General features: G+C 39.2%; 1 protein-coding gene across 1 annotated transcript in view; it reads left to right on the top strand.

The window, feature by feature from the left end:
- Cntnap2 (contactin associated protein 2) overlaps positions 1–27211 on the top strand; it is a 2205170-nt gene that overhangs the window by 636474 nt on the left and 1541485 nt on the right. Inside the window, 1 exon segment of the mRNA XM_055598313.1 lies at positions 10557–10667. Coding sequence (XP_055454288.1) covers positions 10557–10667 — 111 coding nt within the window.

The following is a 27211-nucleotide window of genomic DNA, read 5'->3' as shown; positions in this document are numbered from 1 at the left end:
GCATACAGTAAACACGAATTCGAGTCTATGGGTTTAAGAAATTGTTTGAAATTGGGAAGCAAGTGTGGGTGTCTAAGAAGTTGAAGGGAGTAGCCGGAGTGAATATTATCAAAATTCACTCTATGCATAAACAAAATTCTCAAAGAAAAATTAATATGTATTAAAACCAAATTAATATCTATGTGGAGTCAGCTCTGTCTGACTGGTATGAAACAGGAAAATTCAGTGAACATAAAAGAGAGAGACGGGAGTCGATTGTAGCTTAATTTAGGGACTGTCATCGCATGCAAGGGTATGCCCTCAGTTTCTAATCACAGTTCTACTAAATCAGCACATGACAAAAATGCAATTGAACTCTCTTTATTGTAATTGTCTTTCTGAGTAGTTTTCTGCTGTACTGTGCAAAACCACGCCCATTGTTTGTTATTATTATTATTATTATTATTTCATGTGATGTGTTAGCTAAGGTCATTATTGCGGTTATGAAATTAAGAAAATTCCATAGAGGCTTACCTATAACCCAGTCTTATGGAAACATTTCCTTAACTGATGCTCCCACCTCTCTGATGACTTCAGATTGTGTTAAGTTGACATAAAACTAGCCAGCAGAGTGTGTGTGCCTGTGACAACTTTTATACACTACATGCATGAAGTGGCTCATGGTAGATAGAAGAGGACATCAAATCTCCCAGAAGAGGGCTTACAAGGGATTGTGATGTACCATGTGTGATATGGAAACCAAACCCAGATATTCTGCATGAGTCACAAGTGCTTGTAACTGCTGAGTCATGGCTCCATGCCCCAAATTTTATTATTGCATATATTTTATTGAAAATTAATTCTCAGTCAAGTTTTACATGTTAATAATGATTTGGCACTTGTATTTTCTGTACATAGATGGTAACTATTGCATATAAAATTAATGCAAATAATAAAAGTTTTCTATGTACTATGAAATGCATTAAAATGCAACAATATTTTCATGGAAATTCATGTGGCAAATCACTCAGTAAAAATGTATGTAAGGTCCAGAATGTAAATTAATTTTTGTGATAATGAAGAGACACATATGAATCCTACATAGCACATGCATATTTCAGATATTATCAAACATACATGTTAAAATGTGTTTGTTTTATTAAAAGTGGTACCTATGTATAAAGATAAGCCATGAAAATTACTGTTTTCATAATGACAATATTTATCAGCATCCTGTAAAGTTTTATAGAAAAAGAAAAAATTGAACTTATTTATAGAGACAAAATATAGGCCAGACTAGAGATGCTGGAGCAAATACCCTTGAAGAAGATGTAAAATCTCTAAAAGGGGGGAAGGGGGACAGGGTGGTAACAGAACATGGGCAGGAGCAGATCTAATATAGTTCATTGTGTCTTTCCCCGAAGGACAAACATTTTCTAATACCCCTATACTATTTTTTTAACCATTTGATTTTTCAATTCCTGGGATTAAAAAAAAAATCACAGCACTGATAAAAAAAAAAAAAAACAACTCTAAACGGCCCTTTTACAAGTGGAAAAGTAAAGGAGACAATGCATATCATGGGCTCAAATAAGTTCCTCAATTTATGTCCTCAGAAAGGAAACCCTGAGAGCCATTCTCTTTCCACTGTGATGTTAATAATGGTAAAATGTTAACTAATGTTGTCTTCAAAGTCAAGACTAGTTGTCTTAGTCAGTGTTCTATTGCTGTAAAGAGACGACATTTATTTAATTTATATATAAGAGTACTGTGCTTCATGCACACTAGAAAAGGGGATCAGGGTCCTATTACAGATGCTGTGAGACCCAATGTGGTTGCTGGTAACTGAACTCAGGAACATTGGAACAGCAGCAAGTGCTCATAACCACTAAGCCATCCCTACAGCCCTGGCCACTGTAACTCTTATAAAAGAAAGCCTTTAATTTGGGCTTGCTTACAGTTTCAGAGTTTTAGTCCATTATCATCATGGCAGGAAGCAGCACATAGGCAGACAAGGCGCTAGAGTTCTAGCTGAGAGTTCTACATCTGGATCCGCAGGCAGCAGGAAGAGAGGGACACTGGGACTAGCTTGAGCTTTTGAAATCCACAGCCCACCCCAGTGACACACTTCTTCCAGGAAGGTCACGGCTCCTAAGGCCTCTCAAGTTGCACTTCTCTCTAATGGCGCCACCCATTCACATTCAAATATATGAGCTTATGGGAACTATTCTTATTCAAACTATCATTACTAGTTTAAGAAAATACTTAACTCACTAGGCTAAACAACCAAAGAAACAAAAAGCACCAGTTAATCTAATTACCTCGATATTTAAGGTTAATCATAGAAGTACTGAAGTAAGGGGCTAGAGCTATGGTTTAAAAGAAAGTACTGCTCTTGTACAGGACCTATGCTGGGCAGCTCACAACTGCCTGTAACTCCAGCTACAGAGGATAGGTGCCCTCTTCTGGCTTGGGTAGACACCTACAGTCACATGCTTACACCCCCCCCACACACACATTTAATTAAAGTCAATCTTTCTTAAAAGATGTATTGAAATAAAACATTTTCTTTGTTGTAAAACCTACGAGTTTTTAAGGAAATTGCAACAGTTAACGAGAAGAAAATATAAACTGTAGATTAAACTTTAACGAGACTTAGCCTCTGGGTATGATTATACACTACAAAAAAAGTTCTTAGGGGAATGGGGGTTTCACAAGGACAGAGAATGAATGAGCTAAGTGTGTTTTGTATTTTAATACAGTGCTAAAGTTAGCAAGGTTTTTTTTTTATTAATTACACTTTAGTCATTTTGTATCCCCCCATAAGCCCCTCCCTTCTCCCCTCCCTGTCCTACCCTCCCCACCTTTCTGCATGCATGCCCCTCCCCAAGTCCACTGATAGGGGAGGTCCTCCTCTCCTTCTTTCTGATCTTAGTCTATCAGTTCTCATCAGAAGTGGCTGCATTGTCAGGGTTCTAGCTTATCTCCACAGATAGTCCTTGGTTGGAGCATGAGTCTCTGGGAAGTTCCCTGTGTTCAAATTTTCTTGTTCTGTTGCTCTCCTTGTGGAGTTCCTGTCCTCTCCAGCTCTTACTATTTCCCACTTCTTACATAAAATTCCATTCAATCTGCCCAACAGTTGGCCATCAGGCTCAGCATGTGCTTTGACAGTCTGCAAGGCAGAGGCTTTCAGAGGCCCTCTGTGGCAGGTCCCGAGGTTGCTTCCTGTTTTCTTCTTCTGGCTTTCAGAGGCCCTCTGTAGCAGGTTCCTAGGTTGTTTCCTGTTTTCTTCTTCTTCTGATGTCCATCCTCTTTGCCTTTCAGGATGGGGATTGAACATTTTAGTTAGCAAGGTTTTGAGGTGAGTAAACAATGCCTAGTCAAATAATGCATGTTAAGAAAATAAGACAAAATACCGAGCTGCTGAATGTGCCTCAGTGAAATATGTGTGCAACCAGCTGCTCACATTTATGGAATAAAAATAGCAGATATGTCATAGCTACAAAGAAATCTCCCTCCCTCCTTCACTTTCTTTCTCTCTTCCTTCTTACCTTCCTCACTTTCTTCTTTTTATTAAAAATGTTTATTAATTACAGTTTATTCACTTTGTATCCCAGCTGTAGTCCTTTCCCTTTCCCCTCCCAATCCTCCCTCCCTCTTCTCCTCCCTTGCCCTCCCCCCCCCATTCCACTGATAAGGGAGGTCTTCCTTTTCTTCCCTCTGATCCTAGTCTATCAGGTCTCATCAGGACTGGCTTCATTGTCTTCCTCTGTGGCCTGGTAAGGTTGATCCTCCATTAGGGGGAGGTGATCAAAGAGCCAGCCACTGAGTTCATGTCAGAGAGAGTACCTGTTCCCATTACTAGGGAACACACTTGGACACTGAGCTGCCATGGGATACATCTGTGCAGGGGTTCTAGGTTATCCCCGTGCATGGTCCTTGGTTGGAGTATCAGTCTCAGAAACCTGGGCCCAGATTTTTTTTTTTTTTTTTTTTTTTAGATATGTTGCTCTCCTTATGGGACTCTTGTCCTCTCCAGGTCTTTCTGTCTCCCCTTTCTTTCATAAGATTCCCTGCACTCTGCCCAAAGTTTGGCTATGAGTCTCAGCATCTGCTTTGATACACTGCTGGGTAGAGTCTTTCAGAGGCCCTCTGTGGTAGGCTCCTATCCTGTTCCCTGTTTTCTTCTTCTGATGTCCATCCTGTTTGCCTTTCTGAATGAGGACTGATCATCTTACCCAGGGTTCTCCTTCCCACTTAGCTTCTTTAGGTGAACAGATTTTAGTATGTTTATCCTATATTATATGTCAAATATTTAGTTATAAGTGAGTACATACCACATGTGTCTTTTTGCTTCTGGGATACCTCACTCAGGATTATCTTCCTCACTTTCTTTCATCTTCCTTTCTTTTTTCTGAAACAGAAACATATCAAAACAAAGGCCTATATTCATGTGGATAAAAATCTCTAAAATATACAATAGATCCCGCCGAATTCTACACTTAGCCAGTTTAATGTTACTAATAATTTATAAAAATATCTTTGAAAGGCTGCATTAATCTTAGAGATTACTAAGAGAACACCTAGGCCATGGCTTCAGTTTCCTTTTTATCCAAATCCTGAAAATGCCTATTAGAGTCAATGAGAAATTATACTTCATTTGTCCCTGGTATTTTCCCCCATTTTTGTACTAATGAGTCTAAAACCACCATAATAGCAGTGTGAGTACAGGAAGCAAGTGCATATAAAGGTGCATCCTCGGGTTGGAGAGTGAGAAGACAGCACAGAAAGAATCAGAAACAGAGCAAAATGTAATGCTGACACCCTGGGAAAGATCGCTGAGCCTGGAATTAGCATTCAAGACAACCGACTCCCAATAGAAGCACAATTCTACATGCACATATTTAGGAGTTGCACAACTTGGCCTTGCTATGGGTCCCCCAGCAACTGGATCAGGGTCCTCTCTGACTCTGATGCCTGTCTTTGGATAACGGGGATGCCTTGTCTGGCCTCAGTGGGAGAGGTTTGCCTAGTCCTGCAGCAACTTAATGTGCCAGGGTAGGTAGGCTGACATGGAGGACCTCCTCCTTATCGAGGGAGGAGAGGGGAGAATAGGAGGACACGTGGGGGGGACTTGGAGGACAGGAGGGGGCCTGTGGTCAAGATGTAAAGTGAATAAATGAATAAAGTTTAAAAAAAGAAAGAAAGAAAGCCAGGAAGCAGAGTCAGCACATGGTTCATTGTGGAACTCCAGATAGTTTTTATCTTATAGGGCAAGGCAGGAGCCTGATGATGGGACTTAGAATACGAACTATCAAGAAACCCAGCCAAAAATTTTCCAATGGATCCTAACTGTGGAGGAAGCTATAGTAGTTTCACTGTCAGAACTTAGAAACCGAACACCTGGAGAATGCAGGGAGATCCTTTTCAATGAGAACATACCTCTCCAGGTGTCTTTCTTCCTTAGGTGCAAGTGAGTGCTCACTATCTTCTAGTCTTGCTCACTATCTTCTAGTGCTCACTATCTTCTAGTCTTGCTCAGTTCTAGTGTCCAGTACCTTGTTCTTAAAGGTGTTCCAGTGTGGCTGGACTTGGCTAACTTCTTTCTGTAACTCTTGATAGCAGAGAGCATGTTCAGCCATGCTCTCTTAGGTAAAGGGAAACAGCTTTTCCCCGTCTATCTGTTAGCTCTTTTCTCTGTCGCAGCTTGAGTTACTGCTTCTTTCTCATAGCCCAGTCTACCTTCCTGACTGACTGAAAGTGTATGAAAATAAAATGCAAGGCCCATCTGCTTCTCTAGTTTTAATCCAAGGTTTTCTGGAAGGAAATCACCCTCGAGTTGAAATTCTTGCAGTGGCTGCATGACTGTGGGACTAGAGTGTATACTCACACAGGACACGGCAATACTAGATTACCTCAGATCTCACTCTGCCTTTATTTGTTCTTGAGCTAAGATGCTCACCTTCTTCAGGACGTTGCCCGTTATCTTAGTGGTTTATAACTACTATATCTAAATACATGCTGCAGCCTAATAGGCAAGCCAAGCATTTAGAAGGTGCCATGTGTCCTAATCAGTGTTTCAGTAAGAATAAAAACACACAGGTCATCATCACAGGCAATTTTGGCAGCATACACAGGCTTGGAGTGTAACTATAGCAATTAACAAGGTATTTCGTACCCACTGTGACCTCTGATGATCCTTAAGCTGTTTCCTTTTTCTAGAATCTTTCTATTCTTTCCACCTGTCTACAGTTTGCCATTTTTCAGACCTTATTCATTCTGGATATACATGTTAATCATTCCTCTTGCGAGTATCTGGAGTAAGTATGAAACTAGTCAGACACTAAGGTTTCAGCTTTCGGGATGTACAGATACTCTGCGGCTATGGGGAAACAGCCACAGACATGGAAAACTAAGTAAAGCTGTGTAACACTTCATAAAAATTAAAATTCAGGTTTGATTTGCTCTGCGGGTAAGAGTTCTACACTGCAAATTCTCAACATTTTCTGAGCTTCATAGAAACTTAGCTAAATTCCCACATTATTATGTTGGATATTAGGAAAGGGGTAAATTGATATACTCATGGTCTCACACTCCTGAGAAGGCCAAGTCTGAAACAGCACTTACCTCAACTTTCTAGTGCTTCATTATGTTCTCCTCAACACTGAATTATATTTTAATATTATTTTGTTCCCTGTTTACTAGTTTTACATAGGCTCATCTACTCCGCATTCCTAGAAAAAAAAATAGATGAATAGTTTTTATTGCTTGAAATGTTTACAGATGCATAAGGTAGAAAGTGAGACATCAAAAATATTTGTGATTAGTGTATTCTAGGAGAAAACACAGTAAATGTAATAATTCTATTTAATGCTACACTTGTATATTGAGTTTGAATTAAGAAAAATGTGAAGGCAGGTGTGGTGGCCTGAAATCCCAGCACTCTGGGAGGCAAAGGCAGAAGCAGGTAGATCTCTGAGAGTTTGAGGCGAGCCTGTTCTCCAAAGTGAGTCCAGGACAGCCAAGGCTACACAGAGAAACTCTGTCTCAAAAACAAAAACTGGAACAAACACAAACAAAGAGAAAAGAAATAAAAATGTGAAACTTCAAGGGCTTAAATTGTGATCATTTTACATTTACCATTCACAAAACATAGTTTATATGTAAACTCTTATTTTTCTTTTATACAGTTTTCATAATTAAAAGAAGAATTAGGTAGTTTTTAAACTTAATTTAATTTTAAATGTATTTCAATTTATTTCCAAATTAACAATACTTATTTGCTATTGAAATAGTTACAAAAATCAGTTTTTACACTTTAAGAATATCCTATATCAAATCTATATCTAAGGTTTAGTTACATTAGCTAAGAAATCCTTAGCTATTGATGCCTTTGTATTTTTGTCAATGAAACTATACATTGAGTTATTAAATACTTTGTTTTAGTAAACATGTCACTTATTATTGTCAGGTATATGAAGGCTTAGACTCAGTATTTAATCACCAACTCAAACTCTGAACTCATCATGTTGTTATTGGTCTGATTCTTGCCAAGGAGTCTTAGTTCTTTAAGGGAAAAATATTGCCCCTTCCTCTTCTGTTGCTCTGCCTGATGCCAGCATAAAGGCGTGCACTGACATGACAGAGGTATTGGCACATTTTCAACACAAGAACATCAAAATCATCTCTTCTTGGTTACATGAAGGAACTATTCAAAACCGATTTAAAATTAGACTCAATGAATTAAAAACTGGAAAGATGTCTCTCTGCCCTCTCAAGACTAAATTTAATAGCGCATTTTACCAATAAACATAAAATCCATTTACTTAGTATAGCTTTGTGAATTGGTTTCTTTTAACACATATTTCACGTTCATCTTTTCAATCTTTTACATTGAATATTCAGGGGAATCTAATCATACACACTTGTCAGAGTTCCCAGAGGAACCTAGAGAAAAAATAAGAAAATATGTTGTAAGGATGGGTTTGTTCATTTAAACTTCTAATTTTTAAACAGTTGAATGGTGAAGTACTACATGATGATTCATTCCTCATTGCCTGCAGGGATTTAACACTACTTCAGTGAAATCCCAACAAAACTACTTCATCTCCTCTATTGTTAAAGCTTTTTCTTTCTGTTTATAAACAGGAGACATGAAAACCTTGCAGAAATGTGTTGTTCAATTCCCCATCTTATTAAACAAAACCCTAGGCAATGTGAGCATTTGTTAGGAGTTAAAGACCATCTTTTTGAAAATAAGTTTTCCAGCACCTTGTAGTTTAACTCTCAATCACAAGAGTAACTATTAGATAAACCATCAAAGACTTTATTCCCATAGGAAAACAGCTTGGCTTGGCGGGAGGGAAAGTCAGCTAAGCAATGCAATGAATGAAAGCAGGTAGGTGCTGAGCGCTGAGTGGGGCAACAAAGCAGGATTGGAGTGCTGAAGAGCTGGCAGGCAGGCAGCCATGCCAGGCTCCAGGCATGCACAGCTGCAGAGCACAGACCTGGGGAAGGAACATACGGACTGACAGAGGAGAACTCTCCTCAAAGGAGATGTCTTGCCACTGGGAGAAGAGGTATCTAGACAGTTATTGAGAAAAAGACAAGAGATCCACTGTAGGCAACAAAGGACTTCAAACCACATTCAAAGTGATTGGGAGTAGATGCCAGGGCACATACTCATGTTTCCTTGAACATTTACCTTGGTGGAGTTGAGACTGAGACTAGAGCAATAAACGATTATTCACTATGTCACTATTCAGGTATACGTACCTGAGATTAAAATGAAAAAAAAAAAAAAGTGTTGCTATAGAATATGTCAATACTGCTGATAAAATGTCATTCTTCAATATGTTAAAAATATTAGAATTTTGGATACAGGAAATTTGGTTTAAATGTTTTTTTAATTTTTTTATTAGTTTTTTTAATTACAGTTTATTCACTTTGTATCCCACCTGTAGCTCTCTCCCTCTTCCCCTCCCAACCTCAACCTCCCTCCTTCTTCTCCACCCATGTCCCTCCCCTAGTCCACTGATAGGGGAGGTCCTCCTCCCCTTCCATCTGATCCTAGTCTATCAGGTCTCATCAGGACTGGTTGCTTCGTCTTCCTCTGTGGCCTGGGTTTTAAAGTAAAAAAGTTGATAGTAATTGCCAAAATTTATATAAAGCTTTTCTTGTTCTTTCTTCATGTTATACTGGACTCATATATATATATTCATTTGCATATATATACATATGTATTTTTTATTAGATTCTACATATGAGAGAGAGAATGTGGGGTTTGTTTTGTTTTGTTTTGTTCTTTTGTTCTGTAACTGGTGAGAAGTTGAGGAAAACCTGAATGGGCATGGGGTTATGAAAAGGGATACAAAGCTAATTTTTCCTAGTTCAATTTGTCATAAGTTTTTCTTTGTTTTGATAGTGGCTAGTAAAATAAAATAAAATGTATTCAATACTGAAAGTGTAAAATTTAATGTAAAGCTCCGTGGTTTGTGTTCCAAACACCTATTCTAATTCTACAGAAGTTCATTCACTCAGAGATGTTGCATCTGATTAATTTTAGTGTGTGGTTTTTATTTAGTTGTAATAATTTTAATAATAAAATTAGAATAAATCATTTCCTAGTAGCTCCAGCCTCATGGTGACATTTTCCCGAGGATCTATTTTGTCTAGTGGAGGCAGGGAGAGGAAGGCTGAGCAGTGTTTATGATGGCTTCCGTGTCTGACTGCTTGAATTAGATCTGCTGCTGTGGGGGTTAGAGACCAGGAGTTAGGACAGCCCAGATGGAAGTATAGCTGTGGACGCACTCTTCCTGAGGGACAGTAGGCTACGGAAAAACAGAGATGAGTCCTGAATACTAGGAAAATTTATAAATTAAGAGACTAAGACATATACATGACAGATTCAAGAAACAGGAACTAAGAAGAGATGATGTTAAGAAATGTTGATGACATTGTAAAAGAAATGAGTAGAAAGAAGCTTCTTTCCATTTCATCCCCCCCCCAACCCCTTCTGGCTCTGTGCTTCATAAATAGCTGAAAATTTATAGGCAATGCAAGCTCCAAAAGCTAGTAAAAATGACTGGATTCTACCTGTGATCCTTGACTGAATTTGAGTTGCAGCCCTCTTGGAGCAAGGTTGTTGCTGCAGGCTATTACATCTAAAATCAGTATGATTTAAACTGCTTCTGTGGTTTATCTGAACTGGTACAACTGAGATATGTAAATTGTGACCATTCGTCGAGCCTTTTATTTGGTGGATTTTAAAGTCTATATTATATTTAATAGTTATTTTAGTTATTTTTTTATTTATGTGTGTCCATGTAAATATAGATGGATGTGCCTGCCAGTTCCCATGGTGGCCAGAAAAGAGCATCAGATGAGCATCAGATGTCCTGTACTTGTAGAGGTGATTGGCATTCACCCTATGTAAATGTTAGACGCTGAACCTGTGTCTGTGGCAGGAATGGTCTTAACCACTGGACCATGTCTCCATCCCCTCGGTCGTTATTTTAATAAGCACAAACTAGTCGTTTTCCGAAGACCTTTAGTGAATCTGTCTCTTCTTTCTCTAGAAAAATGTGATGAACCTCTCGTGTCTGGGCTTCCACACGTGTCCTTCAGCAGTTCTTCCTCCCTGGCCAGCAGTTATTCACCTGGCTATGCCAAGATCAACAAACGAGGAGGTAAGATGCATTTGATTCTTTTGTGGATAGAAATACGCTACATTTGTAACTGATCACTGAGATGCACATTAGCACAACAAATATGGCCAGTCATGCAAACTCATGACGGTCAGCCCAATTAGATGATCTACAGATACCTTACCTATCTCAGAGACCTCAGCTAGTCTATAAATGTATGCTATATATCGCTGCGGTATACTATGCATAGCGATGAAGCGAGGTAAGAGTCATCCCTGGCAATAGATTCAAAATAACAAGAAGATTCTTAGTTAAAGAAGCACTTTTCAGTCCAAACGTACTTAGTCAAACCAGGTGTTGAGAAAATGAGTCCCAATAAGTACCTGTGTATGTAAGTAAAAACACACTGTAAATTCTCTGATTTTTCTATGTGTATTGATGTACAGATAACTTCTGTTGAATAATAATGTAGGATAAACTGTATGAGAATTTTCCAAGTGTTTAGAATGAAACCCGATTTAGAACTGTTTGAAGAGCAGCTCTGAATTTATATTTTACAACCTGGAAATATTGGTGAAGTCACCTCAGTTCTAATGGCTCTGTGTATTCTTGTCCTATTTTGAATTGCTGTGAGTGTTTGGCTTGGGCTAAGGCCTACAGTTAGGCTTACGCTTACTGTTTGCAATGTACTCTATCATTTAGTTTTTTGGTTGTTGTTTTTTTTTCAACAGGCTTCCCATGAGTTCTGGCATCTGCTGCCTCCTTAGGTCAGCATTTCACCTCGGCTCCACCTAAACGGATCCTTGTAATGTTTTCTTAGGGCCTCACTGCAGGCACTCCAACCCTCTCACACTTTTTCAGTTGCATGTGTAACTCTAATGTTAATATAAAATCTAAGCCTTTTAATGATACACAGCAGAATGCTTTCTCGTGTGTTCTAAATGTTGCTTGATTTTTGTAGCAGCCTTTTTGGAAGGTTTGGATAGAGGTGTCATTTTGTTTGATTTCCTGGTACTATGACAGAATACTTGAGATAATGAAATTTATTAAGACAATAAAATTATTTGGCTCATGTTTGTAGGGCCTGAGAAGCCTAAGAACATGGAACCAGCATGTACTAAGCTTCTGGTTAAGGGTTCTTTGCCATCACAGGGTAGAAGATATTTAGAGCAAACAAATGAGTGGAAAGGAAAGAGGCAGGTACTATGTTTGTTCTTTTATTGGGAGCCCACTCTAATGATGGCCACAGTCTATGTATAAGTTGTATAGATAGCTTGAGCCGTCCTTAAAGGTTCATCTTTGGATGCATTAGTTATCATCATGCTCTTTCAAACTCTCTGATTGTTATAGCTGAATTTCAGAAATAGGGCAATGGCTTAGGAAAGCACAAATGGGCATAAATACGCCAGAGAGAGAAATAGAGGGCAGAACAAAGGAAGATGTGAAGGTTGGAGGCCCTGGGTACTTAGAAAAGTTAATATTGCCTTGTGCAATCACTCTGTTCCTTATTTAATTTAGTCTTAAAAATTATCTTTGAGCTGAACCTGGTGCTTGGTGATTTAGCTCGCTAGTGAGTGACTTTCAGGGTCTGCCCTGTCTCCCCACCTCAGTGATGAGCTTACAGTCACAGAGCATCATATCCAGCTTTATGCAGATGCTGGAGATCTGAATCCACACTCTCACACTTGCATGGCAAACACTTTACCCACCTGTCCAATTCTCCAGCTCCCACACTTTTAAACTTATAGTTTTTTACCTTTTAATTAAAATAGATATTTTTTTTCTCACATCATGTATTATGATTATGGTTTCTCTCCTGCTCATCTCAGATCCTCCCTACCTTGCCTCCCACCTGCATCCACTCACTTTTGTCTCTCAGGAAGAAACAAACAGGCTTAAAAGCATAATAATGAAATAAAACAAAATATAATGAGGTAAAGAAAAAACTTACACATTAATATAGGAAAAGCCTCACTCTTCGGTCTTGAACTGTTTATTCATTCCCTTCCATTGTTTTTTTTTTATTTTTATTTTTAGTTACATTTTGTTAACTCTGTGTCCCAGCTGTATCCCACTCCCTCATTCCCTCCCCAACCCCACACTCCCTCCCTGGTCTCCTCCCTGCCCCTTTCCAAGTCCCCTGATAGGGGAGTACCTCCTCCCCTTTCATCTGACCCTGTTTTATCAGGTATCTTCAGGGCTGGCTGCAAAGTCCTCCTCTGTGGCCTAACAGACTGCTCCTCCCCTGGGGGGGGGGGTGTCAAACAGCCTGCCCTTGAGATCCTGTTAGAAATAGTCCGTGTTCCCCTTACTTTGGAAAACTACTTGGTTACTGAGCTACCACAGGCCACATCCGAGCAGAAGTTCTAGGTTATATCCATAGATGGTCCTTGGTTGAGTGTCAGTCTCAGAAAAGACCCTGTGCCCAGATATATTTGGTCCTTGTAGAGCTCCTATCCTTTCCATATCATACTAACGTCCCTTCTTTCATATGATTCCCTGCACTCTGCCGAGGGTTTGGTTATGAGTCTTAGTGCCTGCTTTGAAACACTGCTAGGTAGAGTCTTTCAGATGCCTTTTGTGGTAGACTCCTGTCATAAGTTCAATGCACATCCCATTTGTCTTTCTAAATGAGGATTAATCACCTTCACCTGTGTCCACTTTCTTGATTATCTTCTTTAGGTGTGTAGATTTCATTATGTTTATCATGTCTTGTAGGTCTATATAAGCGAGTATATACCAAGTTTGTCTTTCTCCTTCTGGGATACTTCACTCAGAATGATCTTTTCTAGATCCCACCACTTGCCTGCAAATTTCATGATTTCCTCCTTTTTGATTGCTGAGTAGTATTCCATTGTTTAAAAATACCACAATTTCTGTATCCATTCCTCTGTTGATGGACATCTGGGTTGTTTCCAAGTTCTGGCTATTACAAATAAAGCTGCTACAAACATGGGTGAACAAATGTCCTTGTTGTGTACTTGAGCAAATTTTGGGTATATACCTAGGAGTGGTATAGCTGGGTCTTGAGGTAGCACTACTCCCAGTTGTCTGAGAAAGCTCCAGATTGACTTCCAGAGTGGTTGAACCAGTTTACATTCCCACCCGCAATGGAGGAGGGTTCCCTTTTCTCCACAACCTCTCCAGCATGTGCTATCACTTGAGTTTTTCATCTTGGCCATTCTGATGGGTGTAAGGTGAAATCTCAGGGTCGTTTTGATTTGCATTTCCCTAATGGCTAATGAGGTTGAGCATTTCTTTAAGTGTTTCTCTGCCATTCGATGTTCCTCTTTCGAGAATTCTCTGTTTAGCTCTGTTCCCCATTTTTTAAGTGGATTACTTGGTTTGTTGCTTTTCTGCTTCTTTAGTTCTTTATATATACTTGATATTAGCCCTCTGTCAGATAAAGGGTTGGTGAAGATTCTTTCCCAATCTGTAGGCTGTCTATTTGTTTTGATGACAGTGTCTTTTGCTTTACAGAAGCTTTTCAGTTTCATGAGGTCCCATTTATTGATTGTTGCTCTTAGAGCCTGTGCTGTTGGTGTTCTGTTCAGGAAGTTGTCTCCTGTGCCAATGAGTTCTAGGTTGTTTCCCACTTTTTTTTCCAGCTGATTTAGAGTATCTGGTTTTATGTTGAGGTCCTTGATCCACTTGGACTTTAGTTTTGTGCAGGGTGATAAATATGGATCTATTTTCATTTTTCTGCATGTAGACATCCAGTTGGTCCAGCACCATTTGTTGAAGATGCTGTCTTTTTTCCATTGAATGGATTTGGCTTCTTTGTCAAATATTGAGTATTCATAGGTGTGTGGGTTTATTTCTGGGTCTTCTATGCGATTCCATTGATCCTCATTTCTGTTTCTATGCCAATACCATGCAGTTTTTATTACTGTTGCCCTGTAGTACAGCTTGAGATCGGGAATGGAGATACCTCCAGATGATCTGTTGTTGTACAGGATCGTTTTGGAGATTCTGGGTTTTTTGTTTCTCCATATGAAGCTGAGAATCTTTTTTTCAAGGTCTGTAAAGAATTGAGTTGGTATTTTGATGGGAATTGCATTGAATCTGTAGATTGCTTTTGGCAGGATGGCCATTTTCACAATGTTAATCTTACCAATCCATGAGCACGGGAGATCTTTCCAGCTTCTGAGATCTTCTTCAATTTCTTTCTTCAAAGACTTGAAGTTTTCTCAAACAGGTCTTTCACTTGCTTGGTTAGAGTCACACCAAGGTACTTTATGTTATTAGTGGCTATTGTGAAGGGTGTTGTTTCCCTAATTTCTTTCTCAGCCTTTTTGTCTTTGGTATACAAGAGGGCTTCTGATTTTTTTGAGTTGATTTTGTATCCTGCCACTTTGCTGAAAGTGTTTATCAGCTGAAGAAGTTCTCTGGTTGAATCTTTGGGTTCGCTCATGTATACTATCATATCATCTGCAAATAGTGACACTTTGACCTCTTCCTTTCCGATTTGTATCCCCTTGATCTCCTTTAGTTGTCTTATTGCTCTGGGTAGGACAAGTACTATGTTGAAGAGATATGGAGAGAGTGTGCAGCCTTGTCTTGTCCCTGATTTCAGTGGGATTGCTTTAAGTTTCTCTCCATTCAGTTTGATGTTTGCTATAGGCTTATTGTATATTGCCTTTACTATCTTTAGGTATGTGCCTTGTATCCCTGATCTCTCCAAGACTTTAAACATAAATGGGTGTTGGACTTTGTCAAATGCTTTTTCGGCATCTAAGGAGATGATCATTTGGTTTTTCTCCTTCATTTTGTTTATGTGGTGGATTACATTGATGGATTTCCGTATGTTGAACCACCCTTGCATTCCTGGGATGAAGCCTACTTTGCCATGGTGGATGATATCTTTGATGTGTTCTTGGATTCGGTTTGCAAGTATTTTATTGAGTATTTTTGCATCAATGTTCATAAGAGAGATAGGTCTGAAGTTCTCTTTTTTTGTTGGATCTTTGTGTGGTTTAGGTATCAAAGTGACTGTGTCTTCATAGAATGAGTTTGGTAGTGTTCCTTCTGTTTCTATTTTATGGAATAGTTTGAGGAGAATTGGTGTTACCACTTCTTTGAAGGTCTTAAAGAATTCTGCACTGAAGCAATCTGGTCCAGGGCTTTTTTTGGAGGGGAGACTGTTAATGACTGCTTCAATTTCCTTGGGAGATATAGGGCTATTCAGTCTTTCTACCTGATCTTGACTTAATTTTGGTAGATGGAATCTGTCAAGAAAGTTATCCATTTCATTTAGATTTTCAAATTTTGTGCCATATAGGCTTTTGTAGTATGACCTAATAATCGTTTGGATTTCCTCAGTGTCTGTAGTTATGTCCCCATTTTCCTTTCTGATTTTGCTGATTTGTATGGTTTCTCTCTGCTTTTTAGTTAGTTTGGCTAAGGGTTTGTCTATCTTGTTGATTTTCTCAAAGAACCAGCTTTTTGTTTCATTGATTCTTTGGATAATTTTATTTGTTTCTAATTGATTGATTTCTGCCCTTAGTTTGATTATTTCCAGCCGTCTGCTCCTCTTGGGTGTATCTGCTTCTTTTTTTTCTAGGTTTTTCAGTTGGGCCATTAAGTTGTTTGTATGTGATGTTACGGATTTCTTCTTGCAGGCACTTAGTGCTATAAATTTTCCTCTGAGCACTGCTTTCAATGTGTCCCATAAATTTGGGTATGTTGTGCCTTCATTTTCATTGAATTCTAGAAAGTCTTTAATTTCTTTCTTTATTTCTTCCTTGACCCAGCTGTCATTGAGTAGTAAGTTGTTCAGTTTCCATGTGCATGTCGGCTTTTTGTTGCTTCTGTTGTTGTTGATATCCAGCTTTAGTCCATGGTGGTCAGATAGTATACAAGGGATTATTTCAATCCTTTTGTATCTGTTGAGGCTTGCTTTGTGACCAACTATATGGTCTATTTTGGAGAAGGTTCCATGTGGTGCTGAAAAGAAGGTGTACTCTTTTGAGTTTGGGTGAAAAGATCTGTAGACATCTATTAGGTCCATTTGATTTAGGGAATCTGTGAGTGCTTTTATTTCCCTATTTGGTGTCTGTCTGGTTGATCTGTCCCTTGATGAGAGTGGGGTGTTGAAGTCTCCTACTATTAAGGTATTAGGATCAATGTATGATTTAAGCTTTAATATTGTTTCATTTACGAATGTAGGTGCTGTTGTATTTGGGGCATAGATATTCAAAATTGTGATGTCCTCTTGTTGGATTTTTCCTTTGATGAGAATATAGTGGCCGTCCTTATCTTTTTTGATTAACTTGGGTTGAAAGTCTATTTTATTAGATATTAGGATGGCTACTCCAGCTTGTTTTCTGGAACCATTTGCTTGAAAAACATTTTTCCAGCCCTTTACTCTGAGGTAGTTTTTATCTTTGTTGCATAGGTGTGTTTCTTGGATGCAACAGAATGTTGGGTCCTGTTTCCGTAACCATTCTGTTAGCCTGTGTCTTTTTATTGGCGAGTTGAGTCCATTAATATTGATAGATAATATTGACCAATGCATGTTAGTTCCTTTTGTAATGGAGTCGATGATCTTACCTTGTTTCATTGCTTGTTTTCTTTTCATTTTTGTTGGGACATTATCTGTATGCCCTGTTTTCTTGGGTGAATTCGTTTTCGTTGGATTGGAGTTTTCCTTCTAGTATCTTCTGTAGGGTTGGTTTGCTGTATAGATATTGCGTAAATTTAGTTTTGTCATGGAATATTTTGTTTTCTCCATCTATGTTGATTGAAAGCTTTGCAGGGTATAGTAGTCTCGGTTGACATTTGTGGTCTCTTAGAGTCTCCATGATGCTTGCCCAGGCCCTTCTGGTTTTCATAGTTTCTGATGAGAAGTCTGGTGTGATTCTGATAGGTCTACCTTCATATGTTACTTGGCCTTTTTCCCTTGCTGCTTTTAATATCTTTTCTTGGTTCTGTAGATTTAGTGTTTTGACTATGATGTGACGTGATGTGTTTCTTTTCTGGTCTAGTCTATTTGGTGTTCTGTAGGCCTCTTGTATATGTATGGACATCTCTTTCTTTAAGTTGGGAAAATTTTCTTCCATGATTTTCTTGAAAATATTTTCTGGACCTTCGAGCCTGGAGTCTTCTTTTTCATCAATTCCTATTATTCTTAGATTTTGTCTTTTCATAGCATCCTTGATTTCTTGGATATTTTGTGATTGGAATTTTTCTGATTTTACTTTTTCTTTGAGAGAAGTATCAATTTCTGCAAGTGTGTCTTCAGCTCCAGAGATTCTCTCTTCCATCTCTTGTATTCTGTTGGTGAGGCTTACTTTTGTGGTTCCTGATCTTTTCTCCAAGTTCTCCAGCTCAAGAGTTTTCTCATTTTGTGTTTTCTTTATTGATTCTAATTCTGTTTTCATGCCTTGCACCATTTCTTTCATGTGTTTGAATTTGGATTCCTGTCTCTCTACGATGGACTCTATTTCTTTGTTCATTTCCTTTTTGTATGCCACTAATTTTTTCTCTACTTGTGCCTCTATTTGTTTGGCTATGTTTGCCTGTGTTTCTTTAAGGGTTTTGTCTATTTCTTCTTTCTTTACCTCCAATTGACTGGCCAACTCTTTGAAAGATTTGTTCATTTCCTCCTTATGAGCTTCAAATAATTGAGCAAGCATGGCTTTAAGGTCATTTTCCTGTGCTTCTGATGAATTGGAATATCCATCGATTTTGGGGTTTGCTGGTGAAGTCATGATGTCCTGATTTATGTTGGAGGTGTTCTTTCGCCTACCCCTGGCCATTGGCTTATCTGAGACCTTCCCTGTTTGTTTTTGGATTCTGCCGATCAGACTGGTACTGTCTCTCTCTCGAGTCTGGAGAATTCTTCAGGAAGTTGAGAGAGGTCCCGTGTCCTTAGTGTATGCTGAGGACTAGCTGTACCTGTGGGAGGAAAGTACGCAGGTGCAAACAGAGGCAAATGCAAGCGTGCGTGCGTGCCTGTGTGTGTATATGTGTGTGTGTGTAAGTGGGTGTGGGCGTGTGTCTTGAGGGACAGAGTGACGGCTAATGTTGAACCCTTGAGTGTGTGGGAGGGGCTCTGCAATGTATATGTCGCAGGTGCTAGTGATGATTGCAGCGCAATTTCTGGCATTAACTGCCTTAACTCCTCAATTAGACCCACAGAGCAGGAACTTCAATGTTCCAAGTGCCCCTCTGTTTCCCAAAGTGGGTATATGGGTGGGAGGGGGTTCGATGCCTGGCTTCTGTCTTAGAAGAACCCAGGATCAGTGGAGCTGCAGATTCTCAAGGGTGCACTCACTTACAGGCAGGACACTTTGCAGAGATCGGCGTATCTGGGCTCTCTGCTCTCTGGTTTGGCCCTGCTTCTTTGATGTGCTCTGCCAGTTCCGTGCTGCTATCACTGCCAGGTTATGAGGTCTTGCTGCAGCTGGAGATTTCAGGGTGGTCACGTCAGTGGGAATCGGGGTAACCAGCCTTTCTGTTCTCTGGTTTGGCCCTGGTTAGTCTTAAACTGGAGGGCTGATGTGTCCCACCAGCTCAGTGCTGCTCTGCCGCCAGGTTAGAAAGTCCCGCTGTAACTGGAGACTGGGTTGCTGGTCCAGATGCTTTCTGGGAAGTCCTGGGGTCTCTTTACTGTGCTCTCCAAGCTTCGGAGGCCCAGCGCCTGGTGTGTCTAGCTTGTATGGCGTTTCTGTCTGCTTTTGGTGAGTATATAGTGTATTCTCTGTCACTGTGGGATTGGGCGGGCCGTACCGTCAGTGATGGCGCTCCTGCGGAGCTAGTATGGCGTCTAGCAGACTCGGGCCCTGGGAGGATGCTGCAGCCGCAGTGCGTGAATCTGGGGCTCCGAGACACAGTACTGCTGCCCTTTGCCGATAAAGGGCTTGGGGCTCTGCCTCAGTGGCTGCAGGCCCCAGGTAGTTAGGTCTGCGCTGAGAAAGGCTAGTCCGCTGGGCTGAGGAGGAGGGAGGTCTGGGGGAGGGGAGTGCCGTGAGATCAAAGGATCGTTTCTCACCTTCCCCAAACAAGTCCCTGGGTGACCGGAGACCAAGGTTTTCACCTCCTGCGATGTTCCCTGTTGTTTAGAAAGTCTCTCCGTTGTTTCCCTGGCTTCAGAAGTTCTTCCACTCATCAACTCAGAACTTTATCTCTTCCACAGCTCGGAAACTGTGTGTGCTAGTCGCCATCTTGGCTCCGCCCCCCCTTCCATTGTTTTTATTGATATACATTTCTTTAGGAAATTTACTTCCTCTTTATGGACCTCCATCATAGAGGGCTGTTTAAAGATCTTTTTCTTGTGTTTAAGTATATTGGAATATCCAGGCCTCCTGTGGCAGTATAGCTGGGCTTCAGTGGAGACATATTGTCCTGGATGTTACTGATTATGATGTTATGCTGATGTCCAATACCTGAGTTTAAGACTGTAATTCTAGCTACTGATATCTGGCCTTGTCTTTGTTGGATGGGTGTTTGATTTCTTGGATTCTGCTGCTTTCTCTGGTTTGTAGGAGAGCTTGGTGGCTGTGTGTTGCTTTGTATGAAATTCTTCTGGGATCCTGATATGTGTTGCCACTGGTGATTCCAAGTAAAATGTGTTTCTAGGTCTTAGGAGCTGATCACAGGACTGGAGATGGTTTGTAGGTATGCTGAGAATGCTCAAAGGAGGGAGGAAATAAGAATGCTCCTTCCTCTGAGATCAGTTTAGAACCCTGGGAAAGGAGCAGGAGTGAGGAAAGGACACAGCAGGTAGGCTGCTACAGAGCTGGGGATGAGCCTGGAAGGTTGGGTATGGAAGAGAAGCTAACAAGAGAGTGGAAAGCAGAAGCTTGCCTACCTACTTCACTGGCCTGCTTGCTTGTTTGCCAAGCTTGTCTGATGTGTGAGTGCCTCCTGGAGTTGAGATAAGAGGCTGAGTGGGGATAAAGATTGGAGGCACTGCATGATCAGCTGGAGATGGGCACAGAGAGAAGAAGGGCCACAGTAGGTGTTCTGCTACAGAGATGGGGTAAGAGAAGGGAACTGGATTTGGAGAGGAGGAGGCAGAGATGAAGATCTGAAGTTAGACTACCTGCTTCCCTGGCTGGATTGACCAGCAGGCTCCTACTTAATGCCTGCTGTATTTGGGAATCGGAATAAAAGGATGACTCGGAGGAAAAAAGTAGAGCGGAATATTTTTGTGATGCACTGGAGAAAGAGGAAAGAAAGCAACAATGGCTTTAGCAGCTGGTCTGTTGCAGAGCTGGAAGTAAGACAGAGGCCTGGGTTTGGAGAACAGTAGGGGAAGTGAATATCTGTAGTTTGCCTACCTGTTTTCCTGGCCACCTTTCTACTTCAGTCTTCAATTTGATCTTCAGATAATATGAATCACGTTTCCATGTAATTACTAAATTATCCCTGCTTGAAAATCAGTTATGCCTAGGCATATATCCAAAAGATGCTCAAGTATACAACAAGAACATTTGCTCAAACTTGTTTGTAGCAGCTTTATTTGTAATAGCCAGAAGCTGGAAAAAATCTAGAGGCCCCTCATGTGAGGAATGGATACAGAAAAAGTGGTACATTTACACAATGGAATACTACTCAGCAATTGAAAACAAGGAAATCGTAAAATTTGTAAGCAAATGATAGGATCTAGAAAAGATCATTCAGAGTGAGGTATCACAGAAGCAGAAAGACACACAGGGTATATACTCACTCATAAGTGGCTATTAGACATATAATATAGGAGAAACATACTAAAATCTGTACACCTAAAGAAGTTAAGCAAGAAGGAGGACTCTGAGTAAGATGATCAATCCTCATTCAGTAAGACAAAGATGATGGACATCAGAAGAGGGAGAAAACAGGGAACAGGACAGGAGCCTACCACAGAAGGCCTTTGAAAGACTCTACCCAATAGGGTATCAAAGCAGATGTTGAGACTTATATTCAAACTTTGGGCAGAGTGCAGGGAATCTTATGAAAGAAATAGGAGATAGTAAGACCTAGAGAGGACAGGAGCTCTACAAGGAGAGCAACAGAAGGAAAAAAAATAATGGGGGCACAGGTTTTTGTTTTTTTGTTTTTTCTGAGACTAATACTCCAACCAAGGACCATGCATGGAGATAGCCTAGAACCCCTACACAGAAGTATTTCATGGCAGTTCAGTGTCCAAGTGGGTTCCCTAGTAATGGGAAGAGGGATTGTCTCTGACATGAACTGCTTTTTGATATCCTCCTCCTCAGGGAGATGCAGCCTTACCAGGCCACAGAGGAAGACAATGCAGCCAGTCCTTATGAGACCTGATAGGCTAGGTCCAGATGGAAGGAGAGGAGGACCTCCACTATCAGTGGACTGTGGGAGGGATATGGGTGGAGAAGAGGGAGGGGAGTGCGATGGGGAGGGGAAGAGGGAGGGAGATACAGGTGGGATACAAAGTGAATAAAACTCTATTGTGAACATTTTATAAACAGTCAAAAAAAAAAAGAAAACCAATTATGACTGGCTTCATTTTATACATAGGAAATAATAAATATTTAAACTTCAAAATACATTCATGGAACATCTATTCTAACATGACATAACTAGAAATCAGTGTGTCAGAGACTGGGAAACAAAACCCTGCATTCTTATCAAACCCAACACATTCACTCTTCTTGATATTATTATTTTTCACATTAAAATACATTCTATCGAATTAAATATATTCATAAATTATATATTTAATAGATCAATAATGAATACGTTAATATAAAATTAAATATATATATATATTTCCCATATTATACCAAATATAATATGGGAATAGCGGTACCCTGGAGATTCTCAGTGATTTTCTCTTTGTTTCCTATAGCAGGATAAAAGAAATATATTCACAGGCCACATAATTCACGTTCCCTTGAAAGGAGCATTTGCACAAGTGAAATCTGAGAAGAGGGGAGAAGAGATCTCTTTATAACATTACATATTTTAAAGTGAACAACCTTGTTTATTTTCTGTTAAAGAACACCAATGTAGTAATTGACACCTAGCCTTGATAGCAAGGCTTGCTGAGGTCATCCCTGAAGCCAGCATCTTTGTGTCACTGGCTCTTCTCCCTTTCACGTGTCTGTGGCTATAGCGTTTGAACTATTTTCTGCAGGCACACCCAAATCCCAGCCAGCAGCCCTGCCTTATTCTTTCCCTGGATTATATTTGGAAAATGTCTCCTTTTGTTTGTGTTCTATTAATTCAATTCTGTTCACTTTTTTTTTTTTTTTTTTTTCTGAGATAGAGTGTCAGGATTATGGCCCTGGCTTGCTGGAACTCACTATGTAAAACAGGTTGCCCTTAGAACCATAGAGATTTATGTTTCTCTCATTCTGTCTCCACCATGCTTTTCCTCCCCTTTTCAAACTTAAATGATGAAAGCATCTTTCAGAAGTAATAAAATCCAGACCTGTTACTAGTGGCCAGGATATGACCTGTATGTTTCTTGATTATCGATCTCTTATTCTAGAAATTGAGAAAAATGCTCAGACAGATATACAAATTAGCAGGGTGACATTTTTCAATACAAAGCAATAGAACAGGCCAGAGATACTGTCAAAGACACCATTCGCCTTTTGTGCATACACCCCGAACCAGTCAAAGCTCGGTAGGCTCATCTCTATTGCTCAGGATATGTTCTAAGACACATTTGACAAGAAACAGGGTGTCATAAAGGGCTTGCAGATGGAACTAACTTATTTTCATTGTTTAAATCAGGCATGACAGCAGCCTGATGTGAGTAGTCATCCTAAATTCCAACAGTTGGATAAGGACATTTTCATGAGAAGGAATTGTGAGCGTAGTGCATGTAGTGTCAGTGCATGGTTTCGGGCTGACAAGTGTGTTTTTAGAAAGGTGTGTATACAGCTCAAGCTAAGTGGAATCCCACGTGGTTAAGCTCCTCTCTGTGCTCAGCTCTCACAGAACTATGGGGACACAGTGCTTTCCTGAATGTTGTCTCTATCAGCAAGCCTACTAGTGCTCCTCTCCTCATTCCCTACTGTCCTAGATCCGCTCAAGGTGTTCAGAAATGGCCAGATCACTCTGTCCTCTTAGTGTTTATTATTAAATTATTTCCTCAAACCCTTGACATCAAGACTAAAAACATGAAATAGTTGAACTGTTTTTGTGAGTTTCTGTCTTTTGTTCGAAACTACCATTGCATTATAACTCCTCCTCCTTCCTCACCCTCACTGCCTCAGTAATTTTAAAATTTCTTTTTCTTTCTTTCTTTCTTTCTTTCTTTCTTTCTTTCTTTCTTTCTTTCTTTCTTTCTTTCTTTCTTTCATTCTTTCTTTCTTCCTTTCCTTTCTGGGGGGGGGGGGGTCGGGGGGTTATTTTAGAGACAGCGTTTCTCTGTAGAGAGCCTGGACTCATTTTGTAGAGCAGACTGGCCTCAAACTCAGAGCAGTCTGCTTGCCTCAGCCTCTCTGAGTTGCTGAGATTAGAGTACACCACCATGCCTGCCTTCAGTATTTTTTTTAACTTGCTTCTTTCTTCAACTGATTACTGATAACCCATTCCTTTTTTTAAGATTTATTTATTATTTATACACTATTCTTCCTGTATACCAGATCTCACTATAGATGGTTATGAGCCACCATGTGGTTGCTGGGATTGAACTCAAGACCTTTGGAAGAACAGCGAGTGTTCTTAACCTCTGAGCCATCTCTGCACCCCCAACCCATTCTTATTTTAGTAAACATTTACTGTTCAACTTCACTGTTCACTGTTTGCTTCTTCAAAGTAAAACCTTTGAAGCAGAAAATTTGCAATGACTGTTTTTTTTTAAGCAGAATTTCAAGCTTTTTGACATTATTATTTAGAGTAGCTATGCTTCATAATCAAACTGTACTTCAGAATATACCTGCTGGTGCCTTCTGCAGATCCAACTGAGCAACAGGAAGAAGGTAGTTAGAACCATCCATGGAATGTGGCGTTAGTAAATTGTATGAATTCCCTGCGGTTCAGTTCACTGACTTCCGTGATTATTATAAAATATATCATCTAAACCAAAACTTTTGATAGACAAAGAGAATATATCTGTGATTACTATGGGGTAATCCTGGAAGGCCTGATTCTACATGTTTTAAAAATGAGTCATTTATATTGACTGGCAGAACTGTTGTGATTATTATAGGAATAATCTACACACACTGGGGTTGACTTGAAACATTAGTCTCTTTCCTAGCAATTATTCCCAAATATTAAGAACAATACTATGAATAATAATGCTAAGTCAATGAGTGAATGAAATACACATCACTGCAACAAAAATACCTGCCTGAGAAGTTATTGCTAGAACTTAAGTATAATTTACAATATAAGTAGTTTTAATGATTTTTGCATAATTGGACTATGAATTAAACTTAAAAATTTTCAATATCCTTTCCACTTATTCAAGTCCAATGAAAAAGCTATCTTGTTATTGTATTAATGCCATTTTAATTTGATTTTTCAGAAAATATGGGTGTTATAGAAATGTATATCTATTAATGCTATTATTCTCAACAAAAAACATTCTTAGGCACTAGAGAAAGTAATAGATGCCAGTGTATTTTTCTTATCAGCTGTAATATTGTATTTAAAATCTTGACTCCTGTATTCAGCTTTCCTGCTAGCAGAGAGCAGCCAACACATTCTTATTGTGAATTTTAACTTTTGCTTTCCCAATTTCCCCCACAACTACTGAGGATTGAAGTTATGATTCATGTGAGGCAGTTTTTTCTGCCATTGAGATATGTCTCAGATTAATTTTATCCACTTATACTTCATTCTTAAACAAGGGCTTTGTCATCGCTGGGAAAATTTCAAAATTAAGAATATAATACTTGGAATATTTGCATCACTGTTATTTCTTTAAGGTCACAGAGTTTGAAGGTGTATTAATCAGTCAATGAGTCATATTTGGCTTGTATTTACCATGTTAATTTGCTAGCAATATTAATTTTTCTCACATTTTTATGATGATAGGGTTTCAATACCTTATTTTTTTCTTAAGACTTAAAACAAAAGTGGATATGTGTGTGTATCTCTGTGTGAGTTTGTACAATGATTTCAGTGCTTGCATAGGCCAGAATGGGACACTGACTCCCTAGAACTGGAGTTAAAGGCAATTATGAGCCACTCAATGTATGTGCTGACAACTGAACTTAGGACCTCTAGAATAGTGATGTGTGCTATTATCTACTAAGTCATCTCTTTAGTACTTTGATTTTGTTTTCATTACAGAAGCTTGGGCTGGGCTGTTCATTGTACCCCACACAGCTTTTTTCTAAGATGGGTGAAGTGCATGTGAACTAGGAACCCCACCATATACACACACATATGTATTTATATACATACCTTTACACATGTATGTATATGTATACCCATGTATGTATATACATGTGTCCATCAGATCAGTTGGACTTTTACTATTTTTCCTGGCTCTCTTCTGGAGATTCAAAACACTGTTCAAAGTCAATAGAATTCACTTTTTTTCTGGAGGATTTTTCTACAGTTTTCAACTAAACTGTGCACACAGCAAGGGTTTAGACAGAGTGTCGTTAATATCCATAGACGTAAAATGTGATACGTATAAATGTGATCACATTTCTGAGTGCACCACAATGACTGAAAAGTTGACTATATGGTACATTTAATAATTGGTTGTTGAAGTTCATCAAAGTAAACATGTTAATTCGAGAAATATAAATAGATGAACAATATTTTAGGTAAATTATTTTCAGAAGCATGCATTTTCCTGTTTTGTAGCAATTATGGGTACTTTCGTACTTGCCACTGAGTACATCTGTGAGACACTGAGGATGATTGTGCTATGGTGGGCACCATTGCTGCGGTTGTGGAAACTCTAAGGGTTGTGACCTTCCCATCACTGTACCTAGGATCATTATCTCAATCAGCGTTACCCTATGAATTCTCGATAATGATATCAATACTTTTTTAATTTTACTTAACGCACAAAACCTAAAAGATTTCTACTCATTTCTGCTCCTTCAAAGTTTAGTATGTAGTGGGGTAACTTCACATTGGATTAGCAAAGAAACACATTTAAGTACTTGCTGACATTGAAAGAATTGGATAAATATTATCTTACACATTCATCAGTTTGGACGTAGTTCTCTAGTTTACCCCAGGAGACAGCTTTAGACATATTTCGTCATTGTTAAATTGCCAAATTACTTCTGAAATGAGATACTGAATAAAAGACAGAAACTCTATCATGCCTGAGCATTTATTTCCTGTAGCTCCTATGTCTTACCCTCCCTGGGCAAGATGACTGATGCTTTGTCTGTCTCTTCCACTATGCTAAGAAAGTAGCTAGATATTCATATAAAATAATCACCCAATACCATTTTGAAAAATTTTGTTTCCCTTCTAATATATTCTAAAATATATGAAAATTATATAAAATTTATCCATAGACAGTTTTGTATTTATGGCTACCTTACTTTGCAAAGAAGAAAATTTATGTGAATATTTGTACCATGTCAAATTAATTTTAAATAGAGTCTCATATTTCTCAAACCACTTTAACCAATATTGTGTATGATTGGTTCACAACGACTATTTCCTGAATTAATGAATAAACACCT

This window comes from Psammomys obesus, unplaced genomic scaffold, assembly GCF_907164565.1.
Source record: "Psammomys obesus unplaced genomic scaffold, mPsaObe1.curated_primary_1811, whole genome shotgun sequence".
Lineage (NCBI taxonomy): Eukaryota > Metazoa > Chordata > Mammalia > Rodentia > Muridae > Psammomys > Psammomys obesus.
This window is presented reverse-complemented; position numbering and strand designations above follow the sequence as displayed.